This window comes from Mya arenaria, chromosome 9 (assembly GCF_026914265.1).
Source record: "Mya arenaria isolate MELC-2E11 chromosome 9, ASM2691426v1".
NCBI lineage: Eukaryota > Metazoa > Mollusca > Bivalvia > Myida > Myidae > Mya > Mya arenaria.
In genome coordinates, this window is record NC_069130.1 from 68,015,888 (window position 1) to 68,036,004 (window position 20,117).

General features: G+C 39.9%; 2 protein-coding genes across 2 annotated transcripts; both read left to right on the top strand.

Annotated features, from left to right (window-relative positions):
• The first annotated feature begins 34 nt into the window (after positions 1-34).
• On the top strand, positions 35-12,340 carry LOC128203433 (C-type lectin domain family 6 member A-like). The gene is made up of 7 exons (XM_052904844.1): positions 35-75; positions 392-505; positions 788-873; positions 4,039-4,129; positions 7,865-7,948; positions 9,455-9,575; positions 12,217-12,340. The coding sequence occupies exons 1-7, from the start codon at positions 63-65 to the stop codon at positions 12,248-12,250; spliced, it is 543 nt and encodes a 180-aa protein (XP_052760804.1). The 5' UTR covers positions 35-62; the 3' UTR covers positions 12,251-12,340.
• A 967-nt stretch (positions 12,341-13,307) lies between these two features.
• Positions 13,308-18,538, top strand: LOC128246301 (putative uncharacterized protein DDB_G0282133). The gene is made up of 4 exons (XM_052964494.1): positions 13,308-14,863; positions 14,999-16,577; positions 16,659-18,092; positions 18,530-18,538. Exons 1-4 carry the CDS (start codon positions 13,308-13,310, stop codon positions 18,536-18,538), a joined length of 4,578 nt encoding a protein of 1,525 aa, XP_052820454.1.
• Positions 18,539-20,117: the final 1,579 nt, after the last annotated feature.

The following is a 20,117-nucleotide window of genomic DNA, read 5'->3' on the forward strand; positions in this document are numbered from 1 at the left end:
GCATTGACGACAAACAACTTTGTTACTTTCAGTCCTGTGAAACACAAAAGAATAACATTCTAATGTTCTCATCGGGTAAGTTTATTATAACCAAGTTACACTGCATGATTATGTTACTACTGCTTTGCCGCGTCCTGTAAATATTTCACACGATCTTAGACGTGATTTCTTGCTCTTCTATCCATGGCATATAACACGGAGGAAACAAAAATATGATATTTTATGTCTCTTTAATTAAAGGTGACGACGCTCAGTGACTTTGATTCGAATCGATTCTGATTAGAGTTTGCATAAAACTTCAGTCCTGGATGCAAATAAAATTAACCATATTAACTGTCATAGGTAAAGATTGTGTTGTTGACAGGCTTGTTCTTCATTTATGTACGTTTAGGCCCTGTGTGCGGTGCTAAATGTTGCAACACGTCATTATGCAATACCGAGAGTTGTAGCCACAGCAGTCCCACAACAGCTACGCCCCCTATACCGACACACGCCTCTGCAAATGGTACTTAATATATTGAGCATTCAAAAATTGTTTTACTAGTTTACTGCATAAATTGAGACACACTATGTATGTACGTGTAGATACAAAATGTTTTAAAGAGAATGACATCCACAAGTGTCGAATTAAAACAATGCAGTGCAAAGTTAATTACTATACCTGTCTACAATGCAATTAGCGAATAATATAATAACGTTGTCTACAGTGCAAAGAATATATTTTGTAGCAATTATGTAAACAGTGCAAATCGTCACTACTATAACAAAGATTTTACTACAATGCAAGGCTGCCAAACGGGAAACAACTGGATTGACTTCGGCAACTCTTGCTACCTTATCGGCGCTAGGAACTTAAACTGGATTGACTCTCAGGTACCAGACTTTCCAATGGCCGGTTTCTTATATATCGCCACAATTAAGGTACCGGTCTCGCCGGTCTCTGATATATCGCCACATCGAGTATTAACATATAAAATTGGACTGATCCTAAGATACTAGACTAGACTATGGACGGACTCTTATATATCGTCACATCGATCCTTAACATATAAAATTGGACTGACTCTAAGATACCAGACTAGACTATGGACGGACTCTTATATATCGTCACATCGATCCTTAACATATAAAATTGGACTGACTCTAAGATACCAGACTAGACTATGGCCGGACTCTTATATATCGTCACATCGATCCTTAACATATAAAATTGAACTGACTCTAAGATTCCAGACTAGACTATGGCCGGACTCTTATATATCGTCACATCGAGTCCTAACACACAAAACTTGCCAGATGCTAAGATACCGGACTAAACTATGGCCGGACTCTTATAATTCGAAACCTAACACACAACACTGGGCTGACTCTAAGCTAGAGACTAGCCCATGGCCGGTTTCAAATATATCGTTACATCGAGTCCTTACACTCAAAATTGGGCTGACTCTAAGGGACCGGAATAGCCTATGGCCGGTTTCTTATATATCGCCACATCGAGTCTTAACACACAAAACTAGGCAGACTCTAAGGTACCAGACTAGCCTATGGCCGGTATCTTGTATATCGCCACATCTAAGGCAACAGACTAGCATATGATCGGTTTTTTTATATATCGCCACACCGAGTCTTAACACACAAAAACGCGACACACTCTAAGGTACCAGAAAAGCCTATAGCCGGTATCTTACATATCGCCACAGCGAGGTCTAACACACAAAACTGGGCCGACTCTAAGGTTCCAGAATAGCCTATGGCCGGTTTCTTATATTTCGCCACATCGGGTCCTAGCACACAAAACTGGGCAGACTCTAAGTTTTCAGAATAGCCTATGACCGGTTTCTTACATGTCGCCACATCGAGAATTAACAAACAAAACTGGGCAGACACTAAGGTACCAGACTAAATATCGCCAAATCGGGTCCTAACACACAAAACTGAGCAGACTCTCAGGTACCAGACTAGCCTATGGCCAGTTTCGAATATATCGCCACATCGAGTCCTAACACATAAAACTGGACAGACTCTAAGGTACCAGACTAGCCTATGGCCGGTCTCATATATATCGCCACATCAAGACCTAACACACAAAACTGGGCAGACTCTAAGATACCAGAAGAGCCCATGACCGGTTTCTTATATATCGCCACATCGGGTCCTAACACACAAATGGGTAGACTATAAGGAACCAGACTAGCATATGGCTGAGGTTTTGTATATCGCAACATCGAGTCCTAACATACAAAACGGGGCAGACTATCCTATGGCCGGCTCTTATATACCGCCACATCGAGTACTAACACACATATCGCAGCAGACTCTAAGCTACCAGACTTGACTATGGTCGGTCTGTTATATATCGCCACATCGAGTCCTTACACACAAATCTGGGAGGACTCTCAGGAACCAGACTAGCCTATGGCCGGTCTCTTATATATCGCCACATCCAGTCCTAATACACAAAACTAGGCAGACTCTAAAGAATCAGACTAGCCTATGGCCGGACTCTTATATATCGCAACATCGAGTACTAACACACATGTCTGGGTAGACTCTAAGGAGCCAGACTAGCCTATGGCCGGTCTCTTATATATCGCCACATCAAGTCCTAACACACAAAACTGGGCAGACTCTAAAGAACCAGACTAGCCTATGGCCGGTCTCTTATATATCGCCAAATCGAGTCCTTACACACAAAACTGGGCAGACTTTATGGTATCAGACTCGCCTATGACCGGACTCTTATATATCACCATTTCGAGTCTTAACACACAAAATTGGACTGATTCTGAGATATCAGACAATACTATGGCCAGTTTCTTATATATCGCCACATCGAGTCCTAACACACAAAACTGAGTACACTCTATGGTACCAGACTAGCCTATGACCGGACTCTTATATATCGCCACATCAAGACCTAACACACAAAACTTGGTAGACTCTATGGTACCAGACTAGCCTATGACCGGACTCTTATATATCGCCACATCAAGACCTAACACACAAAACTTGGTAGACTCTAAGGAGCCAGACTAGACTATGACCGGACTCTTATATATCGCCACATCAAGACCTAACACACAAAACTTGGTAGACTCTATGGTACCAGACTAGCCTATGACCGGACTCTTATATATCGCCACATCAAGACCTAACACACAAAACTTGGTAGACTCTATGGTACCAGACTATCCTATGACCGGACTCTTATATATCGCCACATCAAGACCTAACACACAAAACTTGGTAGACTCTATGGTACCAGACTAGCCTATGACCGGACTCTTATATATCGCTACATCAAGTCCTAACACACAAAACTGGGCAAACTCTCAGGTACCAGACTATCCTATGGCCGGTCTCTCATATATCGCCACCTCGAATAAGCACTTGTAATAACACCTCTATAAAACAGTAACCTCTGTTTTAGCTGATGTGCTTAAATGCTAGTTTAACATGCTATTGTATCAGACAACCAATTTCATCACCAACCACCTTTTTGGAGGTTAATAGTCGGATCGGGAATATCATGTACGGTATTCATGAAGCATTTTAGTGGAAAAATGTCCCATTCGTGAAATATTGTTTGACAATGCTTTTAAAATATTTTGTCATCATATCCATTCATATGAATAATTAATTTAAACCCCTCTTTTCTTTGTAGATTAGTGCAACTCTCCACCTCCACCCTATAAGAAAATTATTAATTAGTATATTTCTTTTTTACATAGAGTTCAACAGATTTTAGACCCGTTCCACCACTTACTCAAGCTGTACACTGTATATTGACAAGGAAATAAAATAAGATAACACGTTTACGTTTACACATGATGATTATGAAGGCTAAACAATAGTACTACAATGTGCATGCCTATATAAGGTGATCAATTATAAGAACTATGTTGGTGTAATTTGTTCAAATACGTCGCAGTAGCAACATAAGTAATTATAGAAACTCATTCTTTACACATTGTACTACCAGCGTCACTTGAGTGTATCTGCATATCAGTTAGTTGGCATTGGTACTTGCATTTCCAGAGTTATTGTAACCAAAATGGTGGATTTCTTGCACGCATCGATACGCAGGCGGAGAATGATTACATCAAGGCACATTTGAAGTCCTATCCTGGTATGACAGTTACATTTGTAGTTCTAACCTGGTATTGTGGTATTACTTGAAGTCCTATCCTTGTATGGTCGTTACATTTGTAGTTCTATCCTGGCATGGTGGTATTATTTGAAGTCCTATCCTGTTTTATTTGTCTAACAGAAACTATACAAGAGACACCATGACTCTGCATGCAATACAAAATACCAACGCAGAATTTTGGTAGACACAACATTCCTTTACATTTTATATACATATATCATACGTAAATACACACACAGTTAATATTGTTATATTATATAACCGATACCAGGTGCTTTCATAGTAAAAGGCAAATGGTGCACCCAACGTCACTTGTGGACAATAAACACACGGACCTGGGCTGATAAAGCACTACACGAGAGACCCCCAACGTCACTTGTGGACAGTAAACACACGGACCTGGGCAAAGGAAGCACTACACGAGAGACCCCCAACGTCACTTGTGGACAGTAAACACACGGACCTGGGCAAAGGAAGCACTTCACGAGAGACCCCCAACGTCACTTGTGGACAGTAAACACACGGACCTGTGCTAATAAAGCACTACACGAGAGACCCCCAACGTCACTTGTGGACAGTAAACACACGGACCTGGGCAAAGGAAGCACTACACGAGAGACCCCCAACGTCACTTGTGGACAGTAAACACACGGACCTGGGCAAAGGAAGCACTACATGAGAGACCCCCAACGTCACTTGTGGACAGTAAACACACGGACCTGTGCTAATAAAGCACTACACGAGAGACCCCCAACGTCACTTGTGGACAGTAAACACACGGACCTGTGCTAATAAAGCACTTCACGAGAGAACCCCAACGTCACTTGTGGACAGTAAACACACGGACCTGTGCTAATAAAGCACTACACGAGAGACCCCGAACGTCACTTGTGGACAGTAAACACACGGACTTGGGCAAAGGAAGCACTACCAGAGAGATCCCGAATGTCACTTGTGGACAATAAACACACGGACCTGTTCTTAGGAAGCACTACATGAGAGACCCCCAACGTCACTTTTGGACAGTAAACACATGGACCTAGGCTAATTCAGCACTACACGAGAGACCCCCAAAGTCACTTGTGGACAGTAAACACACGGACCTGGGCAAAGGAAGCACTACACGAGAGACCCCGAACGTCACTTGTGGACAATAAACACACGGACCTGGGCTAAGGAAGCACTACATGAGAGACCCCCAACGTCACTTGTGGACAGTAAACACACGGACCTGTGCCAAGAAAGAACTACACGAGCGACCCCCAACGTCACTTGTGGACAATAAACACACGGACATGTGCTAAGAAAGAACTGCACGAGAGAGCCGAACGTCACTTGTGGACAATAAACACACGGACCTGGGCAAAGGAAGCACTACACGAGAGACCCCGAACGTCACTTGTGGACAATAAACACACGGACCTGGGCAAAGGAAGCACTACACGAGAGACCCCCAACGTCACTTGTGGACAATAAACACACGGACCTGGGCAAAGGAAGCACTACACGAGAGACCCCCAACGTCACTTGTGGACAATAAACACACGGACCTGTGCCAAGAAAGAACTACACGAGCGACGTTGAGCGTCAATTGTGGACAATAAACACACGGACCTGTGCCACGAAAGACCTACACGAGAAACCCAGAACGTCACTTGTGGACAATAAACACACGGACCTGGGCTTAGGAAGCACTACATGAGAGACCCCCAACGTCACTTGTGGACAGTAAACACATTGACCTGTGCTAATAAAGCACTACACGAGAGACCCCCAACGTCACTTGTGGACAGTAAACACACGGCCCTGTGCTAATAAAGCACTACACGAGAGACCCCCAACGTCACTTGTGGACAATAAACACACGGACCTGTGCTAAGGAACCACTACACGAGAGACCCCGAACGTCACTTGTGGACAATAAACACACGGACCTGTGCTAAGGAACCACTACAGGAGAGACCCCGAACGTCACTTGTGGACAATAAACACACGGACCTGTGCTAAGGAACCACTACATGAGAGACCCCTAACGTCACTTGTGGACAATAAACACACGGACCTGTGCTAAGGAACCACTACAGGAGAGACCCCGAACGTCACTTGTGGACAATAAACACACGGACCTGTGCTAAGGAACCACTACACGAGAGACCCCGAACGTCACTTGTGGACAATAAACACACGGACCTGTGCTAAGGAACCACTACATGAGAGACCTCTTACGTCACATGTGGACAGTAAACACACGGACCTGTGCTTATAATGCACTACACGAGAAACCCCTAACGTCACTTGCGGACAATAAACACATGGACCTGTGCCAAGGTAGCACCACACGAGAGACCCCCAACGTCACTTGTGAACAATAAACACACGGACCTGGGCTTAGGAAGCACTACATGAGAGACCCCCAACGTCACTTGTGGACAATAAACACACGGACCTGTGCCAAGATAGCACCACACGAGAGACTCCCAACGTCACTTGTGGACAATAAACACACGGACATGTGCCAAAGAAACACTACACGAGAGACCACTTGACTTGTGGACAAAAAACACATTGCGTTATTTTCAACTTAATATAATGTTTTTGTCTATAAGTGACGTGGGGTGTATATTTCATATGTGTTTTGCTTATCCAAAACAAATTGAAATATAGAGATTATTTATCAGTATTTTTTTTGAAGTCATTGAAAAATGATTAGTCATAGATATTAATCAGCATTCATTGGCTAGATGCATTAAGGTACCCAAATAGGGAATGTCGGTCAGTATGCTCTGAGATGACCACAACGTTAAAAGATAAAAGTTTACCTTCACAGTCTCTGTTTGAACCTATGCATTTACCTGAAAAATATCAATAGCGGTTGACTGATTTAAACAGATAAGTGCCATTATGTTGGGAAAAAATTCTAGCACCAATACTGGTGTGAACATTAATATCGATACTGTGAAATCATTTATATACGTGGGGTTGCATTTTCGAAAAAGGACTTTTTCGTGGGTTCTTTAATTCGTGGATTTTAATTTCTTTCACAAAAAGAAACTGATCCTAGAACGTCTGCAAATTCACCATGCCCCGATATCGTTACATGCATGTATCATCTACGCCACGCCGTTTATGACACTACAATGGGACACTATGTCAATTAGCGCAGAGATAAAGATACAACAACAAATAAAGATACAACAACACAAAGGATATAAAATAGTGAAGCCATTTAATGTGAATTGCAAACTGTCTACCTATCTAATTAAATAATCGATTACATATTTGATCAAAGAAACAAAATCAAGTGGCGACGCTCAATCACACGAGGCTAATAATCAGCACGTTTTACATGTGCCACACAGGAGGTTGATAATAAGCTTGTTTTAATGTTCCGACAATGTCATACAAAAAAACTAAATGTAAGTACTAATAATTGTTTTGAATATATCATTATTGTGGTTAATAATATCTGATATAAACTTTATCAACAGGAAAATAAACAATGATTTATGTACTTATAAGTTATATACCGCGACCATGTATATTCATGTGAATACGTGTATACCCATTTGAATAAACTGTATGATTTCAGAATTAAAGGTCAAATTTTCGTTGAGGTCTTGAATTCGTGGATGAGCCAACCCACGAAAATTAATTTCTCACAAATATATATGATTTCACGGTAGTTTAGTGTCACCAACATCCATTATATTTCAGTCCAAGCATCCTACTGGATTGGTTTGAATAAAATACGGACTAACGGAGTATGGACAAACACTAACACTCCTGCGAAATACACAGGTCATATTTACTTTGATTATTTAGTTTAAAATGTATATTCTCCACAGGGGACAGAAGCAAAGTTTATGCTATATAAAGTGTAGGAATCATAAACAATCTTTGCTTTTTTCCCCTGTGGTAAGAGCGCGTATTCTTTTTCACTCTTAATATTAATGGGTATGGCGTTATTTACGTTGTGCGATATCGCTATTTGTTTACCAATCGATTGGAAGCGTGCAGCTTCCTGTAAATATGCGAACATCATATAGTTAATTGTCTTGGCACTTTCTTTATTTAATGACCTTCATTCGAATGAACCAATCAAACTAATTTTAAATAAAGTTATAAACATATTTAAGAAGAAAACAACCTTTCACTATATTGCAATGCATTGGGTTTAAAAGGTGATACATCTAAGACAAAATAATGGTTTTTCGTAAACGGGGTAGAATACGTCATAATGAGCCTTGGACATATAATGGCCTCAAAATTGATGTTGTTGATAAGTTTAACTATTTAGGTACTGCGATTAATCAAAAGCATTTGATTGAAAAAGGCCTTAAGGCTATGACTATTCAAATTCAAAGAATATGGCCTTATACATGCAATATGTTGTCAATTATTTTATTCTTTTGATGACTCAATATTGAATTATGCTCGTGAAATGTGGGGTTTTAGTAAGTCAAAAGAAAGAGAACGTATACATTTAAAATTTTGTAAGCGATTGTTACAGGCTAGAATTATTAACAACATAATAATGAAGTATGTGTATAAAAAGGACATTGAGGACTGTAATAAGGGTTGTATTAACTGGTTTTCTCAGGTACAAAAACTGTTAAATGATTATGGTTTTGCATATGTATTTAATAACCCAAATATTGTACATGTTAATGAATTAATAAGCGAATTTAAATGTAGAATAATAGATATAAACTTGTAAGAATGGTACGGAAGTATTAGTAAAAGTCCTGATTTGGATACTTAGTTAAAAGGAGATTTTCTGCGCACCCATTAGGAATACAAGCAGGACGATATACAGGTTATTTTGTACCTCGTAACGAACGTTATTGTTTATTTTGTAATAGCAGGGACATAGAGGATGATTATCACCTTATATGTGTTTATCGATGTTATCGTCAGTTACGTAAAGCTTATATCCACGTTTTTACTATGACAATCCATATGTATTCCATTTCCATGAACAATTGACATCATTTAATAAAAGAGAATATACGAATGTTTGTTAGTATATTAAAGAAGCAGTTGTCATAAGCAAATTATTTGTTAACTATACAACTTAGTTGTCAATGCTAACACAACAATTATATTGTATTCATTTTACATTAACTATTTTTTTCTTCGTTTATATCGATTATATAATATTATGTATTCAAGCTTAGATACGGAATAAGTTTATATATGTTTAGATATGTATATTACGATGATGTACACTTCTATAAGTCGTATAAACTGTCTGTTCTGTTTTATTCTGTTCTGTTGAGTACGCAAACTTTCATTAAACAACAGACTGGGCACCGGGCCAGCCACAGAGTGGTGCAGACGACTGTGTTGTGGCTGCTCATTATTTCGGCTGGGCTTGGGGAGACTATGGCTGCCATATGTCTAACACACACCAGCTTTGTGAAATGTAAGTATGTTAGTATGTAAGTATTTAATGTTCAGTATATCGGTTGCACACAACTAGTTTGTGTCATATATGGCGGATAAAACAAGTAATGATTCAGATTAATCTGACGATAATAAAGCTTATTCTGTAATAGTTTAAGTACACTTTGGAGGGAAAGGGAGCCCTGTCACGGCTTGTGTGGGTTGTAATCAACAACCACCGGGACATTAGCATGGCACTCTAACACACGGCTTGTGTGGGTTGTAATCAACAACCACCGGGACATTAGCATGGCACTCTAACACACGGCTTGTGTGGGCTGTAATCAACAACCACCGGGACATTAGCATGGCACTCTAACACACGGCTTGTGTGGGCTGTAATCAACAACCACCGGGACATTAGCATGGCACTCTAACACACGGCTTGTGTGGGTTGTAATCAACAACCACCGGGACATTAGCATGGCACTCTAACACACGGCTTGTGTGGGCTGTAATCAACAACCACCGGGACATTAGCATGGCACTCTAACACACGGCTTGTGTGGGCTGTAATCAACAACCACCGGGACATTAGCATGGCACTCTAACACACGGCTTGTGTGGGCTGTAATCAACAACCACCGGGACATTAGCATGGCACTCTAACACACGGCTTGTGTGGGCTGTAATCAACAACCACCGGGACATTAGCATGGCACTCTAACACACGGCTTGGGTGGGCTGTAATCAACAACCACCGGGACATTAGCATGGCACTCTAACACACGGCTTGTGTGGGCTGTAATCAACAACCACCGGGACATTAGCATGGCACTCTAACACACGGCTTGTGTGGGCTGTAATCAACAACCACCGGGACATTAGCATGACACTCTAACACACGGCTTGTGTGGGCTGTAATCAACAACCACCGGGACATTAGCATGGCACTCTAACACACGGCTTGTGTGGGCTGTAATCAACAACCACCGGGACATTAGCATGGCACTCTAACACACGGCTTGTGTGGGTTGTAATCAACAACCACCGGGACATTAGCATGGCACTCTAACACACGGCTTGTGTGGGCTGTAATCAACAACCACCGGGACATTAGCATGGCACTCTAACACACGGCTTGTGTGGGTTGTAATCAACAACCACCGGGACATTAGCATGGCACTCTAACACACGGCTTGTGTGGGTTGTAATCAACAACCACCGGGACATTAGCATGGCACTCTAACAATATGAGCTAACTCAGCTCCTACTTAAACACCATTTCATTCCCTCATGTAGTTTACATTAGTTCACCAGTAACGTAACCTTGGAGGAAATGTTAGCTCAGTCACGAGCTCGAATTTACGACAGCCGGAACACCAGCACGGTGCTCTAACCTATTGAGCTAACCGGGTGGCTAGTTGCTACCTAAACACACTACACTCCTGCCACCATTAACCTTTTAGGCCAATCCATGCACTCTTGTCTTTTGCAACTGACACCACTTAAGTAAACCTAGATGAGATGTGCGCCCGGTGTAGGGCTCGAATCCGGAAAACTATCTTACAAGTCGACTTATATACATACATACTTGTTAGTATTACATTGTTATTATGCATACACGTTTACATTTATTAGTATAAACATATGTGTAGATGACGATGTACATTGTACAAGTCGAAATAAACTGTCTGTGTGTCTGTCACTATGTTAGAATATATTTATCAAATTGCTTGATTTAAAAAAACAAACAGGTTTTCATAGGAACCATTATGGAGAATCACATACATTTTAAAAATCTTAATCGAGCTGTGAGTGTAAGAATACATTTTATGCCTTATATTGAACAGAAATATTGGAAATGACAGTGTTCATAAATAGGTGCACAGACAGAACATTATGCATTTCAAAATATACTCAACGACATTCGCTGTTATGTGTCGCTACATTTTTGGTCGATGTTTTAAAAGGATTGCCCTTTGTTTCATAAAATGGTGTAGAAACAAAAGTTATCTTTGTTATAAGTCTTCATTTTAAGCACAATGTTGCCTACCGACGTAGCATATATGACGTAATTTATCACGTGGTATACACACACTGTAAAAGAGTAATTGCAAATGTAAGAATCTATTTTGTTCTTTTGAACGATTGTGCAGCATTGTATGAGTGTTTATGTAGAATAGCCGTGTTTTATTCTTACACAAATCAAACTATGTCGTCACTACTGACAAAAGAAGTGGAATTATCAATAATAATAATGATAATAACAAACTCACTGTTTTACATTACTAGCCCCTCTTGTTTTTCCAGCATCGTCAAGATTTAGCAGCATGAAATAACACTGTGTTGTTTGATATTAGCTAGAATTTTCTGAACGTAAAGGTTTGAAAAATAAATAACTGGCTTGGAAATATATATTACCATGGAGGCAATCGGAAAATCCTTCGTTTTAGGTAGAGGCAAAAGCTTGACACTATTTATGACCACCAAAAGACATGAACAACATCGTTATTTCCATTTCTAAATCGTTTATTATACAATTGATTTGCAATATCGTCTTCCCTCTCAGATCACGGCTCATGTATTAATAATTATCAATAAATTATTATTCCCGTTAAATAAGAAAATATACGTTCATAAGAAAATACTCCTTAAAAACTGCACTTTGTTTGTTTCAGACCCAAGACGCCTAGCGGAGCTTTAATTGGTTGACGGAGATGAGGAATCATCAAAACAATTGTATTTGCCTCGGACTTTAATTGTTCATTCTTATTCGTGAAAGAAAACATTTCGGTCGTGTTATTTGTTTATTTAATCTCAGATTATTGCTCTCATATTTAATTAACAATTGGTAGATTACTTAATACAAAACAGCTGCTTCTTGCATGTTAGACATTTATCCAAACGGTTTTGGTAGGTGGTTTATAACATACCTATCACGAAGATATATTAAAGCACGCTTTGTTGATACTCCACATTATATGCCCGATAACCACAAAAGCATCTTTGTAATCTTACTTGTCATTGTCTCAAAGCGTTAGTGTGGTCTGTCCTTGGTGTATGTTCATAGAACTGACACAGTTTGCTTCAAATGATAAGTCAGTTGTTACATCTCAACCAAGAAAGCCCTTTTAGAGATTGGGAAATGGGAAAATGTAAGTAGGACCTAAATCTAAAGACACGACGCTCAAGCACAATATCTTCTTTTTTTTTGGGGGGGGGGGGGGGGTCTGGAAAGGTCACCAACAGCTTAAATATTTCATTGTTTGACCTTTGAAAATGCCATGTTACTTAAAAATGTCCTTCTGAAATCCGAGCTCCAGAAGCAATGTTTCAAGCCATTCATTCTTCCTCTAACATCTCATTCAAGGTAGCAAGGTGTTTTACAATCAAAGTTGTTTCTTTCTGTCCATAACAGTAGCCACCTTTAAAACTTTTAATCTTTAAATGTCTTAATCTATCTACAAATAAAAATGAGCATCATATGTTTCCCTTAATATCAGTAGACCCTTGAACATAGAAGTATTTTTATTAATTTGGCAATGCAAACAACTAAGTTATTGAAACAGATACGTGATAACAAAGTCTTATTGACCGGTACGTATGTAATATACTACTTCAAAATTGAATAAGAGTTTAAACAACATTTATCTGGTTTATGTAGAAAAAGAATTGATTTATGTCTTAGAATAGGAATGTTTAGAGAAATAATTTTATAGCATAACCATTTTCAGAATTCTCGTATGCATTCATTTATTACATGCAGAATATGCGTGTCGTAGAAGTGAAGCATAGTATAGTCAATTCGGGAGATGTACACACTGAGAACATAGACGATCCGAGAGATATACAAACTGAGAACATAAACGATCCGAGAGATGTACAAATTGAGAACATAGACGATCCGAGAGATGTACACACTGAGAACATAGACAATCCGAGAGATGTACAAACTGAGAACATAAACGATCCGAGAGATGTTCAAACTGAGAACATTGACAATCCGAGAGATGTACACACTGAGAACATAAACGATCCGAGAGATGTACAAACTGAGAACATAAACGATCCGAGAGATGTACAAACTGAGAACATAGACATTCCGAGAGATGAACACACTGAGAACATAGACGATCCGAGAGATGTACACACTGAGGACATTGTCAATTCGAGAGTTGTACATACTGAGAACATTGACAATCCGAGAGATGTACACACTGAGAACATAGACAATCTGAGAGATTTGCACAGTGAGAACATAGACACTCCGGGAGTTGTACACACTGAGAACATAGACGATCCGAGAGATGTACAAACTGAGAACATAAACGATCCGAGAGTTGTATACACAATGAACATAGACGATCCGAGAGATGTACACACTGATAACATAGACAATCCGGAAGTTGTACACACTGAGAACATAAACGATCCGAGAGATGTACACACTGAGAACATAGGCAATTCGAGAGATGTACACACCGAGAACATAGACGATCCAAGAGTTGTACACACTGAGAACATAGACGATCCGAGAGATGTACACACTGAGGACATAGACGATCCGAGAGATGTACACACTGAGAACATAGACACTCCGAGAGATGTACAAACTGAGAACATAAACGATCCGAGAGATGTACAAACTAAAAACATAAACGATCCGAGAGATGTACAAACTGAGAACAGAAACGATCCGAGAGATGTACAAACTGAGACCATAGACGATCCGAGAGATTTGTACAGTGAGAATATACACGATCCGAGAGATGTACACACTGAGAACATAAACGATCCGAGAGATGTACAAACTGAGAACATAAACGATCCGAGAGATGTACACACTGAGAACATAGACGATCCGAGAGATGTACACACTGAGAACATAGACGATCCGAGAGATGTACACACTGAGAACATTGACAATCCGAGAGATGTACACACTGAGAACATAGATAATTTGAGAGATGTGCACAGTGAGAACATAGACAATCCGGGAGTTGAACACACTGAGAACATAGACGATCCAAGAGATGCACAAACTGAGAACATAAACGATCCGAGAGTTGTATACACAATGAACATAGACGATCCGAGAGATGTACACACTGATAACATAGAGAATCCGGAAGTTGTACACACTGAGAACATAAACGATCCGAGAGATGTACACACTGAGAAAATAAACGATCCAAGAGATGTACACACTGAGAACATAAACGATCCGAGAGATGTACACACTGAGAACATAGACGATCCGAGAGATGTACACACTGATAACATAGACAATCCGAAAGTTGTACACACTGAGAACATAAACGATCCGTGAGATGTACACACTGAGAACATAGACAATTCGAGAGATGTACACACCGAGAACATATACGATCCGAGAGTTGTAAACACTGAGAACATAGACGATCCGAGAGATGTACACACTGAGAACATAAACGATCCAAGAGTTGTACACACTGAGAACATAGACGATCCGAGAGATGTACACACTGAGGACATAGACGATCCGAGAGATGTACACACTGAGAACATAGACACTCCGAGAGATGTACAAACTGAGAACATAAACGATCCGAGAGATGTACAAACTGAAAACATAAACGATCCGAGAGATGTACAAACTGAGAACATAAACGATCCGAGAGATGTACAAACTGAGAACATAGACGATCCGAGAGATTTGTACAGTGAGAATATACACGATCCGAGAGATGTACACACTGAGAACATAAACGATCCGAGAGATGTACAAACTGAGAACATAAACGATCCGAGAGATGTACAAACTGAGAACATAGACGATCCGAGAGATGTACACACTGAGAACATAGACGATCCGAGAGATGTACACACTGAGAACATTGTCAATTTGAGAGTTGTACACACTGAGAACATTGACAATCCGAGAGATGTACACACTGAGAACATAGATAATTTGAGAGATGTGCACAGTGAGAACATAAACAATTCGGGAGTTGAACACACTGAGAACATAGACGATCCGAGAGATGTACAAACTGAGAACATAAACGATCCGAGAGTTGTATACACAATGAACATAGACGATCCGAGAGATGTACACACTGATAACATAGACAATCCGGAAGTTGTACACACTGAGAACATAAACGATCAGAGAGATGTACATACTGAGAAAATAAACGATCCAAGAGATGTACACACTGAGAACATAGACGATCCAAGAGATGTACACACTGAGAACATAGACGATCCGATAGATGTACACCCTGAGGACGATCCAAGAGATGTACACACTGAGAAAATAGACGATCCGAGAGATGTACAAACTGAGAACATGGACGTTCCGAGAGATGTACACACTGAGAACATAGACAATCCGAGAGATATACACACTGAGAAAATAGACGATCCAAGAGATGTAGACACTGAGAACATAGACGATCCGAGAGATGTACACACTGAGAACATAGACAATCCGAGAGATGTACACACTGAGAACATAGACGATCCAAGAGATGTACACACTGAGAACATAGACGATCCAAGAGATGTAAACACTGAGAACATAGACACTCCGAGAGATGTACAAACTGAGAACATAAACGATCCGAGAGATGTACAAACTAAAAACATAAACGATCCGAGAGATGTACAAACTGAGAACAGAAACGATCCGAGAGATGTACAAACTGAGACCATAGACGATCCGAGAGATTTGTACAGTGAGAATATACACGATCCGAGAGATGTACACACTGAGAACATAAACGATCCGAGAGATGTACAAACTGAGAACATAAACGATCCGAGAGATGTACAAACTGAGAACATAGACGATCCGAGAGATGTACACACTGAGAACATAGACGATCCGAGAGATGTACACACTGAGAACATTGACAATCCGAGAGATGTACACACTGAGAACATAGATAATTTGAGAGATGTGCACAGTGAGAACATAGACAATCCGGGAGTTGAACACACTGAGAACATAGACGATCCAAGAGATGCACAAACTGAGAACATAAACGATCCGAGAGTTGTATACACAATGAACATAGACGATCCGAGAGATGTACACACTGATAACATAGAGAATCCGGAAGTTGTACACACATAGAACATAAACGATCCGAGAGATGTACACACTGAGAAAATAAACGATCCAAGAGATGTACACACTGAGAACATAAACGATCCGAGAGATGTACACACTGAGAACATAGACGATCCGAGAGATGTACACACTGCTAACATAGACAATCCGAAAGTTGTACACACTGAGAACATAAACGATCCGAGAGATGTACACACTGAGAACATAGACAATTCGAGAGATGTACACACCGAGAACATATACGATCCGAGAGTTGTAAACACTGAGAACATAGACGATCCGAGAGATGTACACACTGAGAACATAAACGATCCAAGAGTTGTACACACTGAGAACATAGACGATCCGAGAGATGTACACACTGAGGACATAGACGATCCGAGAGATGTACACACTGAGAACATAGACACTCCGAGAGATGTACAAACTGAGAACATAAACGATCCGAGAGATGTACAAACTGAGAACATAAACGATCCGAGAGATGTACAAACTGAGAACATAAACGATCCGAGAGATGTACAAACTGAGAACATAGACGATCCGAGAGATTTGTGCAGTGAGAATATACACGATCCGAGAGATGTACACACTGAGAACATAAACGATCCGAGAGATGTACAAACTGAGAACATAAACGATCCGAGAGATGTACAAACTGAGAACATAGACGATCCGAGAGATGTACACACTGAGAACATAGACGATCATAGAGATGTACACACTGAGAACATTGTCAATTTGAGAGTTGTACACACTGAGAACATTGACAATCCGAGAGATGTACACACTGAGAACATAGATAATTTGAGAGATGTGCACAGTGAGAACATAGACAATCCGGGAGTTGAACACACTGAGAACATAGACGATCCGAGAGATGTACAAACTGAGAACATAAACGATCCGAGAGTTGTATACACAATGAACATAGACGATCCGAGAGATGTACACACTGATAACATAGACAATCCGGAAGTTGTACACACTGAGAACATAAACGATCCGAGAGATGTACACACTGAGAACATAAACGATCCAAGAGATGTACACACTGAGAACATAGACGATCCAAGAGATGTACACACTGAGAACATAGACGATCCGATAGATGTACACCCTGAGGACGATCCAAGAGATGTACACACTGAGAAAATAGACGATCCGAGAGATGTACAAACTGAGAACATAGACGATCCGAGAGATGTACACACTGAGAACATAGACAATCCGAGAGATGTACACACTGAGAAAATAGACGATCCAAGAGATGTACACACTGAGAACATAGACGATCCGAGAGATGTACACACTGAGAACATAGACAATCCGAGAGATGTACACACTGAGAACATAGACGATCCAAGAGATGTACACACTGAGAACATAGACGATCCAAGAGATGTAAACACTGAGAACATAGACGATCCGAGAGATGTACAAACTGAGAATATAGTCAATCCGAGAGATGTGCTTTTAATTTTTTTTTACGCACAAAGATATTAAAGAAAAATATATTAAAGCAATGTGTTCCCTTACACCTACCACGTGTCCAGATAGAGTAAACAGTCTCTCATGCTTGCTTACGTTAGCAAACCGTTCTGTTTTGTATCCCTGTATCCCTGTCATACACAGTGAAAACCCCGACGTCCGTGTATTTACGACGTCGTTTCTACGTGGTAAACTCGTCGGGCACCTGTCTGATTGAATTTCATTGGATATAAATGCAATGATCCCCGTATGTGTATTGATACACTGTAGCTAAATTGTATATTATCTACTTGAATAACTCAAATACTATTATATTGGACCAATATCGGACGGTTGGTGAAAATCTTTCTTTTGAACATATTTATTACCTCCCTTTATTTCAGTTCATGTGAGTTTACGTTCATTTGGCAGTTTGAATCGTCCATTTGAAATATCTCGAAAATGATCTGAATTTATTGAAGTGAACGCTTCAGTCTGGTGAAAGGGTTTAAGGTGAACATTACTGATTAAGATCAAGAATATATTGAAATGTTAACCTTTAAAGTGCACCGCCTTTCAATAATTAATGCTGGTGCTCCAGTCGTATTAACCTAGCAGTATATAAATGGCTGTCATACTTGTGTTTGTTGCTAAATATTTAAACACTGTTTTATGAATTGTCATTTCAAACAGTAAATTACATTTTTCAGAACATAAACTATTTGGTAACATTTTTGTATATGTAAAATGCGGCAATTGGCGGCTACATACGGTAACCGCACTCATGACTATGGCATAGGCTAAGAAAGTATGCCGCCAGTCTGAGGACGCTGTACTTGCTATCAGGTGTTCTGCCTTCTGAGCTAACTCACATACTCTCTGACATGTCTGGATCAGTATCAGTAAAATTCGTGTGCAAAATTTCACGTTAAACAAGTACCTGACACTGACAGCCACATTAATCGTATTTTCGAGTTACCGTACATTTCGTCATGAACGTGAACAATGTACGCATAACCGGATGTTGTAAAACATTGCAAGTAGTTCACATGTACACTGTGTTTCGTATAAAATATAACACTATATTGAATAAGAATTAGGCAGTTATATGTAGCAATCAATATTTTGCTGTCACCCTACCCACTACATCTCGTTTAATAAGTCGAAGTGGTAACCCAAACATTTAGCCAAAACGCTATTTGGATAATTGTGAGATTTGTTTGTTGTCTTGAGACGTTGTATGTCGTATAGTGTTTGTTGTCTTGAGAAGTTGTATGTCGTATAGTGTTTGTTGTCTTGAGAGGTTGTAGGTCGTATAGTGTTTGTTGTCTTGAGACGTTGCATGTCGTATAGTGTTTGTTGTCTTGAGATGTTGTAGGTCGTATAGTGTTTGTTGTCTTGAGATGTTGTATGTCGTATAGTGTTTGTTGTCTTGAGATGTTGTATGTTGTATAGTGTTTGTTGTCTTGAGACGTTGTATGTTGTATAGTGTTTGTTGTCTTGAGATGTTGTATGTTGTATAGTGTTTGTTGTCTTGAGACGTTGTAGGTCGTTTAGTGTTTGTTGTCTTGAGACGTTGTAGGTCGTATAGTGTTTGTTGTCTTGAGACGTTGTAGGTCGTATAGTGTTTGTTGTCTTGAGACGTTGTAGGTCGTATAGTGTTTGTTGTCTTGAGACGTTGTTTGCCGTTTATTGTTTTTGGTTTTGATACGTTGTTTGTCGTTTAGTATTTAGTGTGTGTATGGCACTTGTTAGTGTGATGGTTGTTTCCATTTAGTTTTGAGAGCAATTTCTTGTAGTTTTCATCCATTTAATTCAAAGAAGTTCATGTATGTTGTAACAAGAAAGACCATTGATGCAAAGCATCAAAGGGCGCCGTTTAATAGTTTATGCACTTGTTATATGTTGAAAAACAAGGAATGTCAAGGCCAACTAGCATATGATGGTGCATTGAACCGCATCTATGAAATTCTCTAAATATTTGTAGTATTC